At 41.8% G+C, this 25,374-nt stretch overlaps 1 protein-coding gene across 1 annotated transcript in view; it reads right to left on the bottom strand.

The window, feature by feature from the left end:
• Positions 1–25,374, bottom strand: part of LOC111966331 (semaphorin-3F) — a 47,045-nt gene that overhangs the window by 6,078 nt on the left and 15,593 nt on the right. Inside the window, exon 14 of the mRNA XM_023990885.2 lies at positions 18,276–18,343. Coding sequence (XP_023846653.2) covers positions 18,276–18,343 — 68 coding nt within the window. The remainder of the gene's footprint in view (positions 1–18,275; positions 18,344–25,374) is intronic.

Here is a 25,374-nt window from a genome sequence, read left to right as displayed (position 1 = left end):
GGTACAGTTTTCGAGGCTGGGTAAACATACACAGAGTGAAACGACGATACGTCCTTAAAGTGTTAGTTTCAGCATGACTCTCAATGTGAGAGCGAGGTAGTCTGAGTGACCCCTCGAAGGTAGGTCGCATCGGTTCCACGGTTTAACCAACGTTTTAGGTTGGCTTCAAAGCTCTTTTGAGATCATCGAACAATGTTGAGAGATGAGTGATATTGTCGCACCCAATCAATTAGCGCATGACAATTTTAAGCAGTCCTTCCAGGACTGTCTTCCAGGTATGGTCCGTTATCGATTCGTGTTTAGTGGACATTATTCCACCAAAAGTGGAGTGGTCGGTTCGCAACGACATGATGTGCATTTCTGTTCAAGATGAAAGCAGATCGACGTTTCAGATTTGAGTGAGCTTGGCTTTACGAGCGCTTTGAACTTTTCTTTCGCCAAACCTTTGTATCAAGAGTCATAGACAAAGGCACGTGGCTTGTTTCTTGATTCAAGCCGGGCCCTGGATAGGCTCTCGGTGAGAGCGGAGAGATTTTAATTTTACGGTCCTGTGCTAATGGGTGTTAATCCTCCTGCCGGACCTGGTGTCCTGGTAATTCCCGTTCTAGCCTTTCCTCTTCAAATGTTTCTCGCTTTATTCTCACGTAGTGGAACTTTCTGAGAACATTGGTCTACGTTTTTATCATCCTTCAACCCGTTTGTTACCCTTGTGCTCTCACACTTCCTGTGTGGGTTGGTGCAGGAACGTAGTGAAACAGGTCGATTGTAGCCGGTAAGTCGTTTTTGATGGTGAGTACTCTACCAGTTTATTTCAACCGCGGAGGTTATTGGATATCCATGATTCGTGTTGCCGTCGTCATCTCTTAACGCCTCCCAAAATACCTGATAATGCACCCACAAAACTGGAGTGAGTGCTCCTGGTCAAACTTCAACCGAGTGGTCAAGGCTCTTAGCGTTGCGAGCTTTTGATGCCTCAAAGGCTGTGCTTGCAATCTCTCTGGTTGTAAGATAGGCAGGGCCAACGTGGGCTGCAGGGCCCAAGTAGGTAATGAAGGTGGGATACATGTTCGACAGAAACATTCGTTTAAATGGGAAACCGGTCCTTCCATTCCGTTTCCGTGAGTAGGCCAAAGTAACGCTGAACGAAGCCTATGATAGTAAGTTGTGGGTGCTCTACGAGCGTGTTTGACCATTTGTTAGCCAGTGAGCTGATCGTGTTGCTAGTCGCAGAACCACTGAATTCTAATTCAAAGCTGTGGCAAGGTTTAGCGTATCATTTTAGCCACAGCTAGGAACGTCTCAGTATCGTTTGCCTGACCTGGAACCGGGTCAAAGGTGGTTTAAATTCTTGACGAGTTTGGTCAAGGATATTCCGCCGTCAAAGCGGCGGAGAGGGTGGCTTCATCCTGGGAAAGTGGGGACGAAAGGCCAAACAGGAGAAGCCAAGCTTTGCTTGTGTTGGCCAAGAGCGCCATATTTACTCAGTCTGGCCCGAGATGGCAAGAGAGAAGGACTGAGGGACACTTGGAGGCAATGTCTGAAAACTATCGTCTTCACTCCTTTGAGTACAGGGCTCCGGTTTGCTTGCCATGGGGAGTCACGCTGAAGAGCGTGACGCATTCTGGATTTCCTCCAGATGGTACCCTAAGGTGGTATGCATTGCTGCATTGCAGAGTCCACTTGAAGCGCTTTAAAAAAATTGTACTGATTTTGGACACGTGAGTGTCGCACTTGAATCCTTTCGGTCTCAAACTTAATCTGTCAGGTTTGCAGATAGAGTCTGAGTACTGATGGGAGAAAGCCAGTGAGGAGATTTCTTGCCACTTGCTAAGGAAATCAAGATTTCCATCTTCATCACCGAGGTCTCTCATCATTCATAATTGGTCAGCGTCTGAGTTCTGCTGATTTGTCATCCAACTTATTCATTGTGTTCATCAAACTGATCGTCTTTGGTCTGCAGAATTTGGAGAGACACATTGTTACCTTGTGTAACGTTCGACAAAACTGCCTGCATGTTATCAAATTGTGTGCGTCCTGTTTGTAGATAAAATTTGACAGATTTGATCTAGTTTGGACTGGAACTACATCGTATTTAGTTTTGGCTAAATCGAGTTGTTCCTTGGAGACAACGATTTTGTTGGAGAGTTTGTGCTCGTTCATCGTCATAAGTATGTGTGCAATTACTTTAATTGTTCAGATTTCAAACGCAAGTGCCTCGACGAGCAGAATGTTTTCATTTCCTGCTTTAGTCAATAGTGCTCAGTCTCTCCACCTGTCCCTCATGTTAGCCATGGTCTGGCACGTTGCTCAGCTGTGCACTGTGGTATTGGACCCGATGCCACATTTTTATGGCGAGACATCAGTGCAAAAGTGGGAGAACCGTCACAAAGCCTGTGTTATTGATGGTGGATTTGGAGACGTTCGCAAATTTTCGGGCTGTTTTTTCGCTTAATGGCATAATTAGGGTTGGTATCGCTGCTGAGCGTCAGAGATCCAATTATGGGTGGAGGTTCACTAATGAGCGGAGGAGTGGTGACCACCTCCTTTGATAGCTTACACATTATTAGAAAAAGTTTGAGGAAAATTTCCTATTTTTTGGAGTCTTTCCAGGCGTTATTGTTTCTGTTTCAGTCTTACATGCTCATGTTTCTTGTTTTTGGCCATGTTCATAATTATTATGAAATTTATTTCACTCCCTGCTACAGTACTTGCTTCCCGACTCCACGCCGCACAGAAAAGCGCTCACCCAAGGGGAGCGTTAGGGAGTGTTTTTGGTTGTTGTAGTGTTGGGTAGTGATGTCGGGTCCAGTGCCGCTGGCCAGAGCACCGAGGATGCCTTAGCCGCTGTCACAAGGGCTCCATGCCTCAGGCCGGCACCCCAGGTTAACAAGACTCGTGGCCGGTCAAGCGTCTGTCCGAGTCCTCGAGGATGCTTCAGCTAGCTCGTCAGGCTTCCATGCCTTAGCTGCTCGCCAGGTTCACAAGACTCGATAAGCTCGTCAGGCTCCCGTGCCTCAGCTGGCTCATCAGGGGCTCCTGCGCCTCAGCCGGCTCGTCAGTTCCCGCGCCTTAGGCGTTTGTAGGTTCCTGCGCCTCATGCCGGCTCGTCAGTTTCCCGCGCCTCAGCCCAGCTCGTCAGTTTCCCGTGCTCAAGCAGAGGCGGACCGGTCTGCTCCTGGTCCCGGATCGTCCCTTTCGTCTGCGTCCTGCAGCTGTGAGCATCACGTATACTCCCTCTGCCGGCGCTCTAGGTCACCAAGGGCTGCTCATTATTACGCACAGGCTGTCCACCATCGTACGCGCACCCAGGTCTCATCAGACTACCGGCGACTTACCTTCCTTGATTACCTTCCCTATAATCTGTCACTACCCTTTGAATTTGTCCTTCCCCCAGGCGTTATTGTTTCTGTCTGTTTACGCTGCTTGTGTTTCTTGGTCCATGTTTTGTTTATTTACTAAACTGATTCATTCCCTCGTACTTGCCTTTCCCGACTCACATTCTGTGTTACCACTGGGAGCCTATTCATTGGGGACATCCAGAAACCCTGACGATCCTAGCATTCCGCTAATGGCTGACCAAGCCATGCCCACGCCCTCCCGGCCTGTATAAACTGATTCAGAGGTTGGAAATAAGCAAAAGAAGAGCAAGGAATAAGATAGTGTAAACCGACCAAGGCTGATATGGATCCACCAGTGGATTTAAGTCAGTAAACCTATACAAGCCATACTGTGAGGGCTCAATCAACGAGATCAACTCGTAGTTTTGAAGCCTTACTAAACTTCTTAATACTGATTTTATTTGCTCAATTTTAAATCCAACTACAGTAGGAAACTGGGACTAAACAAAGTAATGCAGATCTTGCTTGTAATAATGAAATGACTGCGCAAAATAAAATAAATGTACATTATTTCTCATCTAATCAACAGCGAAGAGGCGGACTCCGGGATGCTTGCCTTCTAGCAGAGTGCAAAGAAAAAGCTATAATCTCAGACTTGCAATTAAAAAGAAAAGATGAACGATGGGCAAAAGACCACAGACACTGGACAGAGGAACCTCTCCTAGAAGGCCAGCATCCCGAGGTCGCCTCTTCACTGTTTTTGACGTTGAGACTGGTGTTTGCGCGGTACTATTAATGAAGCTGCAGTTTAGGACTAAATGAGGCGGCTGTTCCGCAAAACTAGACACTCTTAATGCTACTTGTCCTCTGTGCTCAGTTGTGGCACCGGGGCCTTCCACTTCTCTTCTATTCTGCGTTAGAGGACAGTTTGCGCTGTTCTGTGAAAGGAGTAGTACACAGCGTTGTACGAATCTCAGTTCTTGCAATTCCTCGCATGGAATAGCCTTTCATTCTCAGAACCAATTATAGAATGATGAGTTTCAGAGAAAGTTTATTTGTTTCTGGCCATTTTGAGGGGCCTTGTAATCGAACCCACAAGATGCTGATGCTCCAGTACTCAAACTGTCTAAAGAGGCATAGTTTTATTGCTTCTTTAATCAGAACAACAGTTTTCAGCTGTGCTAAACAGAATTGCAAAGGGTTTTCTACATGATCAATTAGCCTTTTAAAATGATAAACTGGAGTAGCTTAACAACCAACGTGCCATTGAACACAGGAGTGATGGTTGACTAATAATGCGGCCTCTGACGCCTATGTATTATATTCGCATTAAAAATACTGCGTTTCCAGCTACAAATAGTCATTGAACAAGCATTAACCATGTCTACCACGGTATTTCTGATCAAGTGATGTCTTTAATTACCAAAAAAAATGGCATATGAACGGTTAATCTGAAGCGGAACCAGAGCAGGGGGACAAACAAGATATAGGGGAGGTAATGGCACATGTGAGTCAAAATTGCTGATTGCTGTGACCGAAGGAAGGCAGTGTGCGTAATGATGGGACCCTGGAGGCCTTCGGGGCCAGGAGCGGGAGCGGAGGCGGAGCCGGGAGCGGGAGCAGGCGTGACAAATGTAGATGCTTTTTCCAAATTTGGAACCGGTAGGTGCGCAGACCTTAATTCATGGTTGCACGTAAACGTAGCTGAGTTATTAGGTAATTAAGTCAAGGTCAGAATATGTGTCGGATCTGTAGACACAACCTCTGTCACACCCTTCATTTTATTCATCTACATCCCAAACGAATAGCGAGTAAGTAGCATTGCTATTCTCATGCTTAAGTAAAGGTTTAAAAGTACACGTAGACGAGAAAAGTCCAAAAAGAAATTATGTTCCATTTTACGCACGCTTAATCCCTTGGGTTGGAATCGCGGCCACCTAAGAACAAAATTATATCATAGTTGAGAGGTTATCGTTATAGTAGGCTGCGGCAATATATCATAAATACCGATATACATACTTGTAATGGATTTTTACCAATACTATCTTAAGTATTTTATACAGTGATAAAATAAAATGAAAAGTTCAACAAGTGGACAACTTCCACTTGTCATTTGTTCCTAAGTTTTCAGTTGCAGAATAAAACCATCCAGAATGGAGAGAGCCTATATAAAAATTGACTTAGAATTAATTTGTGCCATTCTAGGCTCATGCACTACTCATCAAACATATTAAGAAACTTGTATATTAAGAAACTGAATCATAAATTGTCAAATACCGCCATACCTTCAAAAAGGTTATATGATATATTGGCTATTATTTCACCAGCCCTAGTCTATAGCCATCAATGCCTGCTTCTCTTGAAAACCAATAAGTAAAGTAAAACCAACATTAACTCATAGGTCACTTCAGATTGCAACTCAAAGTTATGAAACACATTTATTCTACAGAAAATCATTATGTCTTACGGGGATACATAGAAGCCATGAAACATGTGTTTGCTAACTGCAATTATCTGATTTGTAGACCCACAACCTGACCCTGACCTGAAGAATTGTTATCCAGCGCTGATCAGTGAAGACCAGCTGACCCAATGCAGAGGGACCTCAAGACTAATCTAGGCTTCGATCAGTCTTGGGGGGCTAGATGCCGTCAAATAGGAGATGAGGAGACAAGCGTGTAAACTAATGTTATTCAAAAAAGTATTATATATTGAAAATACTCAAATACACAGACAAGTGTAATTTTCAAATATTTAAATACTTAAATGCATTTGAATGCCAGGTCGGTTTGGTGTTAAGCGGTATTTGAACATGTATTTGGAAACAAGTGTTCTGAACATTTCAAGTAGAATTTATTGGGAAATTATTAGAAAATCTTTCAAACTTCAAATAAAAGATACCCTTTTCAAATACGACATCATCCCAGGCACACTAGACCCAATCCAATGTCCGCATTACCACGCATACAACAAGATCCACAGATGATGCAAATCTCAATCACTTCCCACACTGCCCTCGACCCACCGACAACAAGAGGTGAAAAACTATGTGAGAATGCTGTTCATAGACTACAGCTCAAGCGGTCAAAACATCATAGTCCCCTCACAAGCTCATCCGCCACGGTGACCCTCAACACAATCCCTTCAAGGTATGTGGCTTAGTCACTTCCTGTACTCCCTGCGTCACCCACGACCGCGTGGCCAGCGCTTGACTCCAACACCATCATCAAGTTTGCTTCTTGACGGACAACGACGGTGGTAGGGACTGATCACCGACGGCAAGTGAGAACAAGCCTACAGGGAGGTCAAGGAGAACGTAGCAGTTGTGCCAGGACAAGCAACCTCTTTCCTCAACATCTAGTAAACCAAGGAGTGAGTCGCTGGACCTATAAGAGAAAGAGGTGAGAGCACGGCCCCATTCCACATCGAAAAGCTATTGTGAAGTGGTCGCGAGCTTCAAATCCCTTGGGTGTCCACACAGTGGAGGCTCCTGACCGGAGAGGACGGCTTATAATAATAGCTTAAACGGAGAAAATTAAAATGCCATCAAACACAGTGTGTTGTGTTGTGTAGTGGCCTTTGCTGGCATGCAACCCCCCCACATTGGTTTTTTGCCCCCACCAAGATTTACATGCTAAAAGCCTCCATCTGATCATAGCAAGTTTGATTTAAAAAATTTATTATTGTAATTCTGGCCTTCTCAAACCAATGTGGACGTTTGAATAATTTACTGAGACTCTATGTGTCTCTGAATGCGAGAAAAGTTTATAGATCTGACAGAGGTGGGGGTGTTAACATAATTCATAAAGAACCAACCTTGAATGTTGCTGTGGTATTACCACCTCTGTACCCAAAGAAATGTGAATGTCTTGTCCTAAATGTGGGCCTTGGTAATGATTCCCAACTAAAATTAGTGGGAGTTTATCGCCCATCCTCGGCCCTCTCGAATCGCTCTAAGCAACATTGGGTCTGATTGCTGTCTAACAATGCTGAATGCTGAATGTTGATGCCAGCATCAGATAGACTGAAAATATATTTGCTACTGAGCTAAATTGACTCAACTGATAATTAAACCAACCCGCCCCACTTAAAACATGCTGAAAAATCTACTATGTTGGATATTATTCTGACAAAACCGCCCCAACAAAGTATACAGCCAATGGAATCTTGCTAACATAAAGATCATGGACCAATGTAAAATTGTCTGCAATAGAGATACTAGCCGTAACCATAATTGCCGTCCGCCATTAGTACAAAGATTTTTTTTAAATACTTTCAATTAGCATATTTCATGTATGACCTGGGACGGTTGTAGGATTGGGAGGGTGTGCCTTTATCTCTGATTCAGATCAGGCCCTTACATTTTTTTGTTCTTTGTTTAACTCGGTTGCAATAAAGAATAGCCCCATATATAAGATAAAGGGTAAAGACAGATCTAACCCATGGTTCACGCAATGAAATTGTCTGAAAGAGTTTCATGAAAAAAACTTAGCTTGGGCTAGGCTAGATTGACTGATTCTAGCTCTGACGGACAGACCTTCAGACATTTGAAAATAGATGTCTTACTCTGCGCTTAGAAAAGCAAGTCAACATACAGTTACTTCTTGAATTGTGTATATGAGGTTGCTGAAATTTCCAGCTAAATTCTAGAAATGATAAGATCTTTTAAACCAAACTCCACCCCCTCATAACTGCCCCAGCAGGTTATGACAGCCCTTGGTCCCATAATGTGTTCTTCTATAATAATTTTGTCTCAGCTTGCCACCTATTTGGAAAGAATAGTTTCCAAAAATACTCAAGTTCTAAAACTAGAGAGTCCTTATTCACCTACTAAACATAGTAGAGAAATGATGCACGTCCAGCACTAATTTTTTTTCTCTCCATTTGAACCATTTTAGTCAATGACGTACTAAGGGCCTTTTATACTGCAGATTTCTGACCCGCGTCATTTAGACCCTTCACCCACATATTTTTATTTAACTATTTCTTCTGGTGCTATCCCTAAGATCTAAAAGGTGGCGCATGTCCTCCCCATTCACAAAGGTGGGTCCTCTTCTAAACTACACTGAAAAAAATTATAAAACGCATTTCTAAGAAACCGCTTAAATACACAGAATATTCCTTCTGAGAGGGTCGACTTGTTCTTAATGCGGGCTTCATGGGGAAAATTGGTAAACTGGGAAGTCCGACATGATTGGGTGCGTTCGAACATTGCAGCGACTTTAAAGCCGAGGCGAGGACTAGGTAATATGCAAAATCACCTTGCACATAAATAACTACTCAATATTATTATAGATCAGTCAGTCGGTCACAATTTTACAACCAGGAAAATGGCGGAGCGATTTCCGCATAGTTGCATCTTTAATGGGTATCAGTAGATTGATAATGACCAAGTACGTTGAATCGCTAAGCTAGCTAACATGATAATTAATGATGTTTAGCTAGCATGCTAAGCATTGACAAGAAACTACTGGTGCGTACATTAACAATTGTAATTGTCAAAACTGATTTGTTGTCAGGTCAGTGGTGAAACGTCCACAAACCCGGCAACAAAAATGTTATTCGAGGTTCCCTGTAATTCCAATTTGGAGGGTTCACTCAAGTGAAATGTCCCAGTGGGAACAAGATCTTCCATAACTCTGCATAGCAACGTGAATGCCACAGTGGACTTTCCTGGCTGAGTCAGTCATTGTGGTTTGCATATAAGCCAATCTGATTGCTAACTGGTTATGTGCGAGTAGGGAGTAGAAAAGGCCGCTGTAATATTTCACGTAAATATTCAAAATCTGCTTAAAACAATAATGCACATTTGCCCACCAGAGATGTGTCCATCAACACAAACTTTTTTGCAGATAAAAGGACTGTGCGTTGATGACTTATAAGCGCTTAAAAATTACTTTTGACGTTAAATATCCCCATGCTACCGAATGCAAAATAAAGTTAAAATGGTTCCATCGCATTTTCAAACTCTACTGGATGGTTTATATCACCAAAAAACTGCATTATATAGCAAATGTGCGCACTGTTTTATGAGATTGCGAGAACACATTATGTAGGTATGGTCTTAGACCATTCCTCCATACATTAAGATCTGTACATAATCTTTGATATTCTTCGTCTGCAATTTATGGAACTGCCCGTTTTTCATTCAGGATTACTGAGTGGCTAATTGAAAAATCAGTAGTTGTTATTTATTTTATACAGTCTTTTTCCCTCAGTTTTATCAAGGTGCCAATAATTGGGACCTGACGTAAATCAGACAGAGTTATCGAATTGTAAACCAACAACCTTAATACCACATGTTCAAAAACGCGGTCAAGCTCAAACATATTGAGTCTTGACAGTTTCTTGACAGGTTTTGAACCATGTGTATTAAGTTTGTTAGCAATACGGAAACTAGTATGCAAGCACATTTAGCATTGAAACCACAGGGTGGCAACTTTCAACGGGCAACGATATTTACAGTTGCCTTTAAGAAAGTATGCACACCCCTTAACTTTTTTCACATTTTGTTGTGTTACCAAACCTTTGGAATTTAAAAATTGATTAAATTAAAAACATTGTGTGGACTGGCCTCCACACAATAACCCCATAATCTCAAAGTGGAATTATATTTTTTTTGAATTTTTACAAAATTTAATAAAAAATGAAAAGCTGAAATGTTCTTGAGTCCAATAAGTATCAACCCGTATTAATGCAAGCCTAAATAAGTTCAGGAGTAAATATTGGCTTAACCAGTCACAATAAGTTGCATGAAACTCACTCTGTGTGACATTACATATGCTAACATGATTTTTGAGATGACTGACCCTTTTCTCTGTACCCTACACACAGTTATTAAAGTTCAAATCAAATGGTATTTGTCACAGTGCGCCGGGAATACAACAGGTGTAGACCTTACAGTAAAATGGCTTACTACAAGCCCTTAACCAACAATTACATTTAAGAAAAATTAAAAAAAAAAAGAAATAAGGAAGTAAACAAATTAATTAAAGAGCAGCAGTAAAATAACAATAGCAGGGCGATATATGTCAATGTCAATGTACCTGTCAAGGTGCTGGGGCACCGGCTTATCGAGGTAAATTGAGGCTAATATGTACATGTAGGGTAGTTATTAAAGTGACCTATGCATAGACAAACAGAGAGTAGCAGCAGCGTAAAAAAACGGCAGAGGAGGCAATGCAAATATCTGGGGTAAAGCTATTTGATTAGATATTCAGGAGACTTATGCTTGGGGGTAGAAGCTGTTTCGAAGCATCTTGGACCGAGACATGGCGCTCCGTACCGCCTTGCCGTGCGGTAGCAGAGAGAACAGTCTATGACTAGGTGCTGGAGTCCTTGACAATTTTAGGGCCGTTCCTCTGACAACTGGCCAGGGGTATAGAGGCTCCCGATGCATGGAAGCCTAATGGGCCCTCGTGAAATGTACTGGGGCCGCAACCACTACCCTCGTGTAATGGCTGCCTTAAACGGTCGCGAGCCGAGCAGCTTGGCCATACCAGCAGTGATGCAAACCCTCAGGATGCTCTCGATGCTCTCAGCTGTAGAAACCTTTTTGAGGATTGTGAAGAACCATGCCGAATCTTTTCCAGTCTCCTGCATGGGGATAGGGTTTTTCGTGCCCTCTTCACGGAACTGTCTTGGTGTGCTTGGGACCATGGTAGTTCGTGGTGATATGGATGCCAAGGAACTTGGAAGTCTCAACCTGCTCCACTACAGCCCCGTCGATGAGAATGGGGGCGTGCTTTGTTCTCCTTTTCCTGTAGTCCACAATCATCTTCTTTCTCTTGTGGTGTACTCCTTCAATGCCATCCTGGAACATAGTCCAGTCTGTGCTAGCAACTGTAAAAACAGTCCTGAGCCTTAGCATTTGCTTACATCTGACCACTTTTTTATTGACCGAGTCATGCGTGCTTCCTGCTTTAATTTTTGCTTGTCAGCCAGGAATCAGATAGAATTATGCTGTCAGCACAGTTTGCCAAATGGGGGGCGAGGGAGAGCTTTGTACACATCTCTGTGTGTGGCGAAGTAAAGGTGTCTTAGAGTGTTTTTCCCCTCTGGTTGCACATTTAAACATTGCTGATGAGAAATTACGTAAAACGGATTTAAGTGTTCCCTGCATTACAGTCCCTGGGCCACTAGGAGGCCGCCACCTCTGGATTAGGCGTATTTTTTCCTGTTTTGTTATGCCGGCATTACATGCTCCAGTGACCTGTTCAGTCCTTAGTGCCAGCATCGGTCTGTGGTGTATGGTAGACAGCTATGAAAAAAATACAGACAAAATCTCTCTAGTTAGGATAGTGTGGTCTACAGCTTATCATGAATACTCTACCTCTCAGGTGAGCAAAAAACCTTGAGAACTTCCTTAGATATCGTGCAACCAGCTCTTGTTTACACATATACAGTAGATCGCACCCCGTTCTTACCAGAGGCTGCGGTTCTATCCTGCCGATACAGTGTGTAAACATGCCAGCTGTATGTTATTCATGTAGTCGTTCAACCACGACTCGCTGAAACATAAATATTACAGTTTTAATGGCGCTGTTGGTAGATAATATGTGCTTTAAAGTTCGTCCAATTTATTTATCCAGTGATGGACATTGCCAATAGTACAGATAGCAAAGGCAGATTAAGCCACTCCGTCGCCTGATCCTCACAAGGCACCCCAATGCCTCCTTTCAGAAAATCTCTGTCTTTTTCTCCTGCGAATACGAGGGATGGAGGGCCTGTTCGGGTGTTCTGGAGTTAAAACCCTCTCGTCCGAGTCCATTAAAGGAAAATTCTTCATCCAATTCAAGGTGAGTAATCGCTGTTCTGATATCCAGAAGCTCTTTTTTTATGGGCTCACCATAAGAGATGGTAGCCCATAAAGCATGGTAGCCGCAATTTGTAAGTCGCTCTGGATAAGAGCGTCTTGCTAAATGACTTAAATGTAAATGTTAAATTGTAGCAAGCAACATTTATGTACAAAAAATTAAGTTACAAACAATGCAAAAAAACTAACAAAATAGCATGGATGGATGGTGTATCAAAACAACCCCAGTCACTTACAAGATACAGTTGTCCTTCCTAGAACTTCAGTTGCCAGAGAGGAAGAAAACCGCTCAGGGATTTTCAGCCATGAGGGCCAATTGTGACGTTAAAACAAGTTAGAGAGTTAATGGCTTGATAGGAGAACACTGAGGCATGGCAAAATCAAACAAAACATGGTAGTATTTACTCCACAATTACTAACAACTTAATTGATCACAAAGTGAATATAGGATCGTCTCTGTTGTAAGCCACGAGTGAATCTCTATAACCAAGAATATTCGCTAACAGACATATTCATCCATGGCTTATGTCAACAAGCGCACTGTAAGGAGTAAGTAGTGACAAAGACAATTTTGCAAAGCAGATACACTTTTCTGTCACAGAAACAAAGTGTTATGTATGGTTTGGTAAAAATCCAAACCAGCTGATTACTGAGTACCACTCTCCTTATTTTCAAGTATAGTGTGGTTGCATAATGTTAATGGTATACTTGTATCGTTATGGAGCTGGGAGTTTTTCAGGATAACAAAATAAATGGGAAACAGAACAGGCAAAATCTTTTGAGGGAAACTTGGTTAAGTTCTGCTTTCACCAGACACTGGGAGATGAATCTCACCTCTCTATCAGGACCAATAACGATAAAACAGAAGGCCAAAACCTCTACAATGGAGTTGCTTACCAAGACAGTGAATGTTCCTAAAGGGACATACAGTTTTGACGTTAAATCTACTTTAAAACTATGGCAAGACCTGAAAATGGTGGTCTAGGAATGATTCAAAACCAATGTTAACAGAGCTTGCAAGAATTGAAGAACAATGTGGGCAAAAATGTCCACAATCCAGTGTGTGCAAAGCTTTAAATTTACCAGATAAACTCAAGCTGTAATACCGCCAAAGGTTGCTTTCTACCACAAGTAATCTTGAACTCAGTGGTGTGAATACTTATAGTAAAGAATATTTCTGTATTTAATGTTCAATAAATGTGCAAACAATTAAAACATGTTCACCCTTGTCATTAGGGATTGTGTGGAGATGGGTGAGAAAAATATACAGCTTGAAGCGGAATTTACATCACACTTTAGCCAAATACATTTAAACTCAGTTTTTCACAATTCCTTGACATTAATCAGAGTTAAAAAATTCCCTGTCTTAGGTCAGTTAGTGATCACCGCACTTTATTTTAAGAATGTGAAATGTCAGAATAATAGCAGAGAGAAATTCAGCTTTTAAATTTCTTTCATCAGCGATTCCCAAGTGCGGTCAGAAGTTTACATACACTCAATCTAGTAATTTGCTAGCATTGCCTTTAAATTTGTTTAAAGCTTGGGTCAAACATTTCAGGTAGCTTCCACAAGCTTCCCCACAATAGTGGGTTGAATGTTTGGCCCATTCCTCCTGACAGAGCTGGTGTAACTGAGTCAGGTTTGTAGGCCTCCTTGCTCGCACACGCTTTTCAGTCTGACCCACAATATTTCTATAGGATTGAGGTCAGGGCTTTTGTGATGCCCCACTCCAAACCTTGACTTTGTTGTCCTTAAGCCAATTATTCCCACAACTTTGGAAGTATGCTTGGGGTCATGTCCATTTGGAAGACCCATTTGCGGACCAAGCTTTAACTTCCTGACTGCATTCTTTGAGATGTTGCTTCAATATATCCACATAATTTTCCGATACCTCACGATTGCCATCTATTTGTGAAGTGCAACCAGTCGCCTCCTGGCCAGCAAAGCACACTCACAACATGATGCTGCCACCCCCGTGCTCCACAGTTGGATGGCTGCTCTTTGGCTTGCAAGCATCCCCCTTTTCCCCCCAAACATAACGATGTCCATTATGGCCAAACAGTGTATTTTTGTTTTAAGACCAAGGGACGTCTCTAAAAAGTACCGAGCTTTATCCCCCAGTGCAGTTGCAAACCGTTTAGTCTGACTTTTTTAATGCGAGGTTTTAGAGCAGTGGCTTCTTCCCTTGCTGAGCGGCCTTTCAGGTTATGTCCGATATAGGACTGTTTTTAATGTGGATATAGATACTTTTGTACCTTAATTCCTCCAGCATCTTCACAAGTCCTTTGCTGTGTTTCAGGATTGATTTGCAACTTTTCGGACCGAAGTACGTTCATCTCTAAGGAGACAGAACGCGTCTCCTTCCTGAGCGGTATGACGGACTGCGGGGTCCCATGGGTGTTGATACTTGCGTACTATTGTTTGTACAGATGAACGTGTACCTTTTCAGCTTTGGAAATGGCTCCCAAGGATGGAACCAGAACTTGTAGAGTCTACCAATTTTTATTGATTTTCCCATGATGCTCAAGCAAAGAAGCACTGAGGTTTGAAAGTTAGGCCTGCTGGAAAATACACCTCCACAGAAAACCTCCATTGACTCAAATATGTCAATTTAAAGCCTATTCAAGCTTCTAAAAACCATGACATCATTTTCTGGAAATTGTCCAAGCGTTTAAAGCACATTGTCAAATTTAGTGTATGACCCACTGGAATGTGGATACAGTGAATTATAAAGTGAAATAATCTGTCTGTAAACAATTGTTTGAAAAATACTTGTGTCATGCACAAAATTAAGATGTCCTAAAACCGACTTGCCAAAACTATATAATTTGTTAACTCTCAGGAAATTTTGGTGGGAGTGGTTGAAACTGAGTGGGAATAAGGCGTACGGAAAACCTTTTGGAAGAACTGCATAGCTCTTATCTTTTTGACTCAGAGTCATGGAATTTGGCACAATATGCTCAGGGACGTAAGTATAGCTAACTGTAGAGGGTTCTGGTTGCCCGCATGTGCGCTGTGGGCCATAGCTTGACCCCCACCATGGCTGCTTGCCTATATTTTGATTTTACTCATGTCACTCTGTGTGGCGTCATGAATCAGCTCACATAAACATTCTTTACCTGCTCTAGAAGGATTGGTATCGAGTGTTACTTTGTTTTGTTCGATGATTGTGTGTTTACAATTATATTCAGAAACGAGAGTAGACATTCTGGATTCAAACTCTTATAGCTAAGAAAAGGCAAAGAAGCCACGTGAAGCCACAAACAATGTGAATATAGTGGCAAAATATGTTAAATAGAACACCATTTTTCATTCAAATAGAGTATTCTTTGCTTAGAGTTGAGTAAGCTTTAGAGCGTTCCTGTCCATAACAATTTATTAATTCAAATCTTTCTACTGGTTAGTTTCCAAAAAGGCTCTGACCTCTTTTATCCTCAAAATCCTCTTTCTGGTAATACTGGTCCTGTAAATCACATGATAATAATAATATCCCCTTCCCCATCCCAGCCCTTTCACACCCCCACCACCAAAGTGCAGAACAGGAATATCTAGTCTCAAAATAATATGTTTCATGCCGGGGTGAGAGTGCCAGTGGATTCATGAAAAGGGCCAAACCTAACAGAGACTCTGTGAGATCTAAAATCCATATGAATGCACTGTACACACGTAGTACATGGCATAAGGTCGAAAGATGACCCACAGCTTATGAATCAGCAAAAAGGAGCTCTAAGCAACAATGGTGGATAGCAGCCCAGGTGAGTGCTAGTGAGTATAATAATCATTGTCATTACAGTGTGCCATGTCAATATAGTCAAAACTTCAAAGAGCCTTCCAGATCCAGTTTCTGTGTTGGATCAGGTTCATATCAGGGGTCAGTCTGTGTAAAAGTTAATGTAGCTCCCATAGAAAGAGTCAATGTATGTCCATTTAGAAGCAATACAATTAGCAAACTCCTGTTACTGTCTCCATTTTCTTTTCTCACTGCAATAATCAAAACAAAGCTAATGAATCTCTTTTTCTGAATGAATCGTTCCAAACCAAAACTTGCCTATTTAATGTACATTTGCTAATCCCTCTAGAGTCTTGGCTGGAGAATGGAAACAGCGTTGTCCAAAATATTGTCTCTGCCTAACCACCACTGTTGAAGTGCTGTAGCAGAAAAGAAGCACAAGCGGAGACTTGGATAGCTGTTTAGCTGACGCTAATGGTTTTGATCCCAGTAATTGTTTGTATTGCGGAAAATATGATATGCATAAAACCCCAAAGCAGTCCAACAAATTAAAAAGAAGTAGAAGACTCAGTTGGTCCAGTTTCTCCTGCTAACAAATACGTTTGTCAAATTAAGCAGGAGTTTCTGATTATCCACATTTTCTGTTGACACGTCATGTTTAAAAACACAATCGAAACAATGTAAATTGCTAAATTATCACCTCATGTTATATCAGAATCTTTAAAAAATAATGGCGGATGAAAAAACTGAGCCCGTATATCTTTCTGATTTGACATTGGGCAGGATGTCTACTGTTTAAAATATTTGCGAATTGGAAAACACAATACAACATAATAATACAAAAATGTGCCCATGTTTCATCAATTAGTTAAAAGAAATGAATGTTTGAAACAACAGATTTTTGAAAATCTTGGATTCAGGGTGAACATATGATTGTAAAAGATGGGTTTACAATGAATTCATATGATAGGGTCTCCCCTATCGCCAACTACCATGGTACTGCTAACAACTCTTGTGGTTTACCAACTGAACAATCCTCTGCAGTTCTAAAACTGCTATATACTGAGTGAAGACAATACTATAACATAAAGTAGCAATCCAATTGATAATTACCCAGCTTATAGGATCAGGATTACATTCAGGATAACTAGTACAATTTGGACTGAATAGGCAGTTCATTTGCTAAATTAATGGGAAGATTTTGAGCCCAAACCCTCCCTGTGCTGTGTAACTCCAAGTGGAAACTCCAAATCTCATTGACAATCAATAAGATGATTTACCAAAGAGATAGCCACAGTAGCTCATGTGCACGGAACAGAAACGTCAGAATTGGCCCATGGAGACTAACCTGAATGGGAATGGGAGGAACAATAACCATAACAACAACATCACAACATGAGCTGAGTGACTCTGCACGTTACAGTGTGGAGGGCCACTGTGACCCTCCAGGACTGGCCGTGCACCAGTGAAGGAGAGGGAGAGAGCGGTCTAGGAGGGGATAGGGCCCCTGGGGCTGGCTCTGGCTGGCTCTTGACATGCCTCCTGTTGGTGTCGTTTTGGGAAGGTTGGAGTTGATTGCTGCCTAGTAGGACTGACAGTACTGGTTGATGAGGCGGATCTCAGGCTGGGAGGAGAACTGCGGTGGCAGAGTTTGAGGCGGGGGCGGTGGGTGGTGGGGGTGCGGGTGGTGATGGGGGTTCTTGGTCCTCCGGTGGGCATCCAGGGAGGTGAGGGCCTCCACTATCTCCCGGTCCAGGATGCGGAGGGGCCACGCGGACCACCGTGTGCTTGAAGTTGTTCTCAGTGGCCAGGCAGTGGTACAGCCCCTGTCAGCGTGGCTCAGAGACTTGAGCAAGATGCCATGAGCTGTCTTCAGCACCTCTCCGTCTCGGCTCAGCTGGGGGAAGGGGAGAAGGGATAAGGAACATCAAGCGTGGGCGAAAAGGAGAAGACAACATTATCTACAGCCATCATACAAAAGTTAAATAAACGGTCCGTTAGGCCTTGTCTTACCACTTTCTCCTGCCGTCTGGTTTCTGGTAGAGCCATTTGACTGTCGCTTGTGGAGATCTAGGTTGGCACTCCAGAACGTACTGCTCCCCTTCACCCAAACTGCACCGTTTCACTGAGACGCTTCTCCACTGAAGGAGACAGAATCAGAGATAATAAAGTGAAGTATAGATTACGGCATCATCTGAATAAAAGGCCTTTTGACTCCATTTGACCCATTAACAGTGGTTAACTCCTTCGTGAGATTGTGTTGCGAGACCATTGTATGCAGAAAATAATTAACTCCTTTTACAAAAATCTATTCGCCAGACCAGGCTTTCAGATACACACTCTATATAAGATGTAAGGGAGATATGTTCAGTGCTTGGCCGGAATCACGTACCTTTTGCATTGAACCCTCTGCACTGCCGCAAGGGGTTTCCATGCTTAATATCCTGTCTTCTGCTTCGCCTGTGAACAAGTATGGAACAGTGAATTACCCTCTATACATTATCACAACTTTGACTTATGCCTGAAACCCGGTAAGCAGTTTGGATGGAATTACTTCAGCTAAACTAATGTCATGACTGTCCTGTGAGGATCCAAATAGGTCAGATCAGCTTGGCAATAAATAACTTTCAGCCAGATCACCTCTCACCCACAGAGGGGGAGATGGGAGCTGGTGGGAGGTTGACAGTTCACACCTGTTGTAAATCAAGGATTAGAATATTCAGTTATCTCCCTCTCTAAATTCACACAGGAATGTGCCTTTGTTTCACAGACATTTTCTAGCCGAAACTCTTAACACATTGTAAAGTGGAATACTGGAACAACATTTCTAACATAGAACTTGGGAATGGTCAAGGCCATCTAAAGAATAATAATGTCATTTTGGTTGTTATTTTGTGATGTCATTAAAAATTCTATAAAGAAATACTGTAACATGAAAAGTATATACACAACATGTACAAAGCTTCCATCCTCTACATTGTGTATGAAAAATTATTCGTGTTTTTGTTAAGAGAGGGATGGTGATCTTAGAAACTATAAGAGGAAATTGTTCCTATAACTTTGATAAGTAAGTAGTCACCACCCCCTTGAGTGAGGTCAGAGAGCATGTCAGCCTCACGAACCGCCTCTTTTGAAGAACTGTATAGAATGATGGGTTAAGTATTGACATATCAGACCAGACATGCATGTACAGTTGAAGTCGTAAGTTTACATACAGCTTAGCTAAATACATTTATACTTAGTTTTTTCACAATTTTTGAAATTTAATCAGAGTAAAAATTCTCTGTCTTAGGTCAGTTAGGATCACCACTATATTTTAAGAAATTTTGAAATGTCAGAATAATAGTAGCGAGAATGATTTCTTTCTTTCATCACATTCCCAGTAGGTCAGAAGTTTACATACACTGAATGAGTATTTGGTAGCATTGCCTTTAAATTGTTTAACTTGGGTCAAACATTTTGGGTAGCCTTCCACACGCTTCCACAATAAGTTGGGTGAATTTGCCATTCCTCCTGACAGAGCTGGTGTAACTGAGTCAGGTTTGTAGGCCTCCTTACCGCACACACGTTTTCAGTTCTGCCCACAAATTTCTATAGGATTGAGGTCAGGGCTTTGTGATGGCCACTCCAATACCTTGACTTTGTTGTCCTTAAGCCATTTTGCCACAACTTTGGAAGTAGCTTGGAGTCATTGTCCATTTGGAAGACCCATTTGCGACCAAGCTTTAACTTCCTGACTGATGTCTTGAGATGTTGCTTCAATATATCCACATCATTTTCCTCATGATGCCATCTATTTTGTGAAGTCCCCCAGTCCCTCTGCAACAAAGCACCCCCACAATATGATGCTGCACCCCCGTGCTTCAAGGTTGGGATGTTGGGATGGTGTTCTTTGGCTTGCAAGCCTCCCCCATTTTCCTCCAAACATAACGATGGTCGTTATGCCAAACAGTCCTATTTTTGTTTCATCAGACCAGAGGACATATGCAGTTGCAAACCGTAGTCTGGCTTTTTTATGGCGGTTTTGGAGCAGTGGCTTCTTCCTTGCGGAAGAACCAAAGTATGTTAATCTCTAGGAGACAGAATGCGTCTTCTTCCTGAGCGGTATGACGGCTGCGTGGTCCCATGGTGTTTATACTTGCGTACTATTGTTTGTACAGATGAACGTGGTACCTTCAGGCGTTTGGAAATTGCTCCCAAGGATGAACCAGACTTGAGGTTCTTGACTGATTCTTTTGATTTTCCAATGAGCAAAGAGGCACTGAGTTTGAAGGTAGGCCTTGAAATACATCCACAGGTACACCTCCAATTGACTCAAATGATGTCAATTAGCCTACCAGAAGCTTCTAAAGCCATGAAACCATTTTCAGGAATTTTACAAAGCTGTTTAAAGGCACAGTGAACTTAGTGTATGTAAACTTCTGACCCACTGGAATTGTGATACAGTGAATTAAAAGTGAAATAATCTGTCTGTAAAAATTCTTGGGAAAAGTACTTGTCATGCACAAAGTTGATATCCTAGCCGACTTCCCAAAACAATAGTTTTTAACAAGAAAATTTGTGGAGTGGTTGAAAAACGAGTTTTAATCACTCCAAACTAAGTGTATGTAAACTTCCGACTTCAACTGTAGCTGCAGCTCACGTCCAAAGTGGTTCGAACTCAATCTCAACACGAGGTAGAGGCGATAACATCACCCCCCAACAATCACTGGTATGGCTGATAAGCTGTCCTAAGTAAATTATCTAGAAAAGTGAATTTAAGTGGGACCATTATCCTACTCTTCTCAAATCACTGTAGAACGCACTCTCATCACCCCAATGGGAACCATTGACATGGCTGGCTAGCCTATCTTCAGGAGCGAATGGAAGGGAAATCAACTCTGTAGTTCTGTTCAGGACTACACGACGAACCATGACATTTACATGTAAATACATTCATTTCTTTCTACAAAAGGGTGACGGTTCGTGTAAAGTATATGATTACTGTGAGAGCAGTTTCTAAATGTACCAAAGTATTATGTCTTTGTCCCTCTGCCCATCTCTTTTGTAACAAGCCGCCATATTGTGTCAGTCCGCTAGGGACCTTGTTGTATGATTTAAGTGTGTATGTTTATCCTGAGTTATCATTTAGTTAGCTAGTAAATAAATAATAATTTGTGTAGTACTGAATCATAAGTAAGGCTGGGTTTTTTGAAGATGCAGGAGGTTACGACTGTTCAGAATGATGATATGATACGAGGTTATGATTAATGAGTTAACTGTTTATGAATGTAATAGGTAAAAACCTTAGAGTTGTCGTGTCTTTGGCATCATTAAATGAAGACTTTTAGTTATCAAAGATTCTCTGTAATTAGTATTACGCGATTAAACTGATTAATCATGTAACTGTAATTAACTAGGAAGTCGGGGCACCAAGGAAAATATCAGATTACAAAGTTAGAATTTCCTAATATAACCTTTCAGATATTTTCATATCTGATCAATAGTCTTCTGATTAATTAATTATTTACTTTACCTCACGTTAGTCTCATTCCAAACATCGTAAATTGTTGGTTATCTGCACGAACCCAGTCTTCACTATGAGTCATCCATACATCAATTGTCTTAAATCATTTATTTATTACTAACTAAGTAATTCACAGAAATGCATAAACAAACAAACAATGTAAATATGGTTACAGAAAATGATAGGAGAATGTGCCCTAGTGGGCTAAACCGGCATGGCGGCTTGTTAGACAAAAGGGGGAGTGGGGGTCGACTGGAAGACAACCCACAGTTGATAATTATAACAATTGAAATGCTAATCTTATGCACATGAACGCTCACTCATTCGGGAACAATTGCAATCAATATATATATTTACGCTCAGTGTGTCGTCTTGATCGCTGTTGAAAAGTTAGTTTATTTGTAGAATTGTCCGTCTCTCCTCTCTGTCTGTTAGAGGGGATAGTTCAGAGTGACATTCATTCATATTGTTGTAGAATGGTTGTTTCTGGCGGTGTGCTTCTTCGCGTTCAATGATACCGAATTCCTAGCTGCAGACTAGTAATTAATATCAAAGACTTGTTCTCATTCTGTTGGTATCAATAGTCTAAGAGTTTAACCACGTGGTATGGTTCAAAGATTCAGCAATGGTCTGCAACCTTTGTCCTCCGTGATTGAGAAGAAACATGGTCTATTTGAGGAATTCTCAAGATTGAGGTGTTATTCGGAATTGCAGAAAAGGGGCTGTCCCAGGATGCCTGACCTTAACTGGTTCATGGGCGGTCCTCACTCAAAAGGGAATTGGAGTTTCCTTCATTTAACAGTCCAAAATACACAATTTTACAAACAGTATCATACTCACTCATTCATCTTATACAACAATTAAATGTAAACCTCATTCTGAGGCTATTATATAACACCGTTATGGTAATGTCCGCACCGTCTCCATGAGCTTCCCCAAGTTGTAACAAACGGACCAGTTCGTAGCTGGATTCTTCACCGATCTTTTATACCTTCTCCGGAACGTAAACGTTGTTCGGACCTCAATTCTGTGAGGTGGAAGAAATTCCTTTGTTCTCTATGAAACTTCACTCTCTCTCAATACTGTGTGGCCATGAGGCAGGGTCTTCCCTAGGAATTTACGACCTCACTGACCACAGCAGCCTAGTTGTAGGGGCAGAGAGAGGCAGGGAGAGGGGGATGGGGCTTGCTGTACCCAAAGAGGGCAACGTCATGACAGAGTTTAATTCGGAAGATGGTAACTCTAAAGAAATACTCTCGTGTGTGCCCAAATTCCTAATGAGTTAATTGTTACATGATTAATTTAAATCGGGTAACAATTAAACATAGTTGATTAGATAAATAACAGTCATCAAGATTAATTAAAGTAAAGTCACAACACTAATAAAGAACATAAAATACCTTCAGAAAGTACAGTGGGGAGAACAAGTATTTGATACACTGCCGATTTTGCAGATTTTCCTACTTAAAAAGCATGTAGAGGTCTGTTATTTTATCATAGGTACACTTCAACTGTGAGAGACGGAATCTAAAACAAAAATCCCGAAAATCACATTGTATGATTTTTAAGTAATTAATTAGCATTTTATTGCTGACATAAGTATTTGATACATCGAAAAGCAGAACTTAATAATTTGGTACAGAATCCTTTGTTTGCAATTACAGAGATCATACGTTTCTTAGTTCTTGACCAGGTTTGCACACACTGCAGCAGGGATTTTGGCCACTCCTCCATACAGACCTTCTCCAGATCCTTCAGGTTTCGGGGCTGTCGCTGGGCAATACGGACTTTCAGCTCCCTCCAAAGATTTTCTATTGGGTTCAGGTCTGGAGACTGGCTAGGCCACTCCAGGACCTTGAGATACTTCTTACGGAGCCACTCCTTAGTTGCCCGGCTGGCGTTGTGTTTCGGGTCGTTGTCATGCTGGAAGACCCAGCCACGACCCATCACAATGCTCTTACTGAGGGATAGGAGTTGTTGGCTAAGATCTCGCAATACATGGCCCCATCCATCCTCCCCTCAATACGGTGCAGTCGTCCTGCCCTTTGCAGAAAAGCATCCCAAAGAATGATGTTTCCACCTCCATGCTTCACGGTTGGGATGGTGTTCTTGGGTTGTACTCATCCTTCTTCTTCTCCAAACACGGCGAGTGGAGTTTAGACCAAAAAGCTCATTTTTGAATCATCAGACCACATGACCTTTCCCATTCCTCCTCTGGATCATCCAGATGGTCATTGGCAAACTTCAGACGGGCCTGGACATGCGCCTGCTTGAGCAGGGGGACCCTTGTGTGCGCTGCAGGATTTTGATCCATGACGGCGTAGTGTGTTACTAATGGTTTTCTTTGAGACTGTGGTCCCAGCTCTCTTCAGGTCATTGACCAGGTCCTGCCGTGTAGTTCTGGGCTGATCCTCACCTTCCTCATGATCATTGATGCCCACGAGGTGAGATCTTGCATGGAGCCCCAGACCGAGGGTGATTGACCATCATCTTGAACTTCTTCTATTTTCTTCTATTTTCTAATAATTGCGCCAACAGTTGTTGCTTCTCACCAAAGCTGCTTGCTATTGTCCTGTAGCCCATCCAGCCTTGTGCAGGTCTACAATTTTATCCCTGATGTCGTTACACAGCTCTCTGGTCTGGCCGATTTGGAGAGGTTGGAGGTCTGTTTGATTGAGTGTGTGGACAGGTGTCTTTTATACAGGTAACGAAGTTCAAACAGGTGCAGTTAATACAGTAATGAGTGGAGAACAGGAGGGCTTCTTAAGAAAAACTAACAGGTCTGTGAGAGCGGAATTCTTACTGGTTGGTAGGTGATCAAATACTTATGTCATGCAATAAAATGCAAATGAAGTACTTAAAAATCATACAATGTGATTTCTCTGATTTTTGTTTTAGATTCCGTCTCTCACAGTTGAAGTGTATCCTATGATAAAAATTACAGACCTCTACATGCTTTTGTAAGTAGGAAAACCTGCCAAAATGGCAGTGTATCAAAACTTGTTCTCCCCACTGTAGGTACATCCCATCTACACCAGAATATCCATAATCACTAAGTGAAAAAATATGTTGTTTAGAAAATGTATTGAAAAGTAAATAACCAGAAATAATCTAATTTTACAATACAGTACAGTTCAAAATTTTGGACACACGCTAACACATTCAAGGGTTTTTATTTAAATTTTGTACTATTGTCTACCATTGTAGAATAAAGTGAAGACATCCAAAAACTATGAAATAATAACATATGGGGAATCATGTAGTAATCAAAAACAAATAAAAATATATTTTATATTTGAGATTCTTCAAAGTAGCCACCCTTTGCACACTCTTGGCATTCTCTCAACCAGCTTCATGAGGTAGTCACCTGGAATGCATTTCAATTAATATCTTTCCTTCTTAATGCGTTTGAGCCAGTCAGTTGTGTTGTGACAAGGTAGGGGTGGTATACAGAAGATAGCCCTATTTGGTAAAAGACATAGCCCATATTATGGCAAGAACAGCTCAAATAAGCAAAGAGAAATTTCAGTCCATCATTACTTAGAGACATGAAGATCAGACAATGCGGAAAATGTGCATTTGCAAAAACCATCAAGCGATACGATGAAACTGGCTCTCATGAGGACCGCCACAGGAAAGGAAGACCCAGTTACCTCTGCTGCTGAGGATAAATTCATCAGAGTTAACTGCACCTCAGATTGCAGTCCAAATAAATGCTTCACAGAGTTCAAGTAAAAGACACATCTCAACATCAACTGTTCAGAGGAGACTGCGTGAATCAGGCCTTCATGGTCAAATTGCTGCAAAGAAACCACTACTAAAGGACACCAATAAGAAAAAGAGACTTGCTTTGGGCCAAGAAACACGAGCAATGGAAATTTGTCCTTTGGTCTGATGAGTCCAAATTTGAGATTTTTGGTTCCAACCCCCGTGTCTTTGGGAGATGCAGAGTAGGTGAACGGATTATCTCTGCATGTGTGGTTCC

Source organism: Salvelinus sp. IW2-2015, linkage group LG7 (assembly GCF_002910315.2).
Source record: "Salvelinus sp. IW2-2015 linkage group LG7, ASM291031v2, whole genome shotgun sequence".
In the NCBI taxonomy this organism is placed as follows: Eukaryota; Metazoa; Chordata; class Actinopteri; order Salmoniformes; family Salmonidae; genus Salvelinus; species Salvelinus sp. IW2-2015.
Note: the sequence above shows the minus strand (reverse complement) of the source record. Positions and strands in the feature narration are given on the sequence as shown.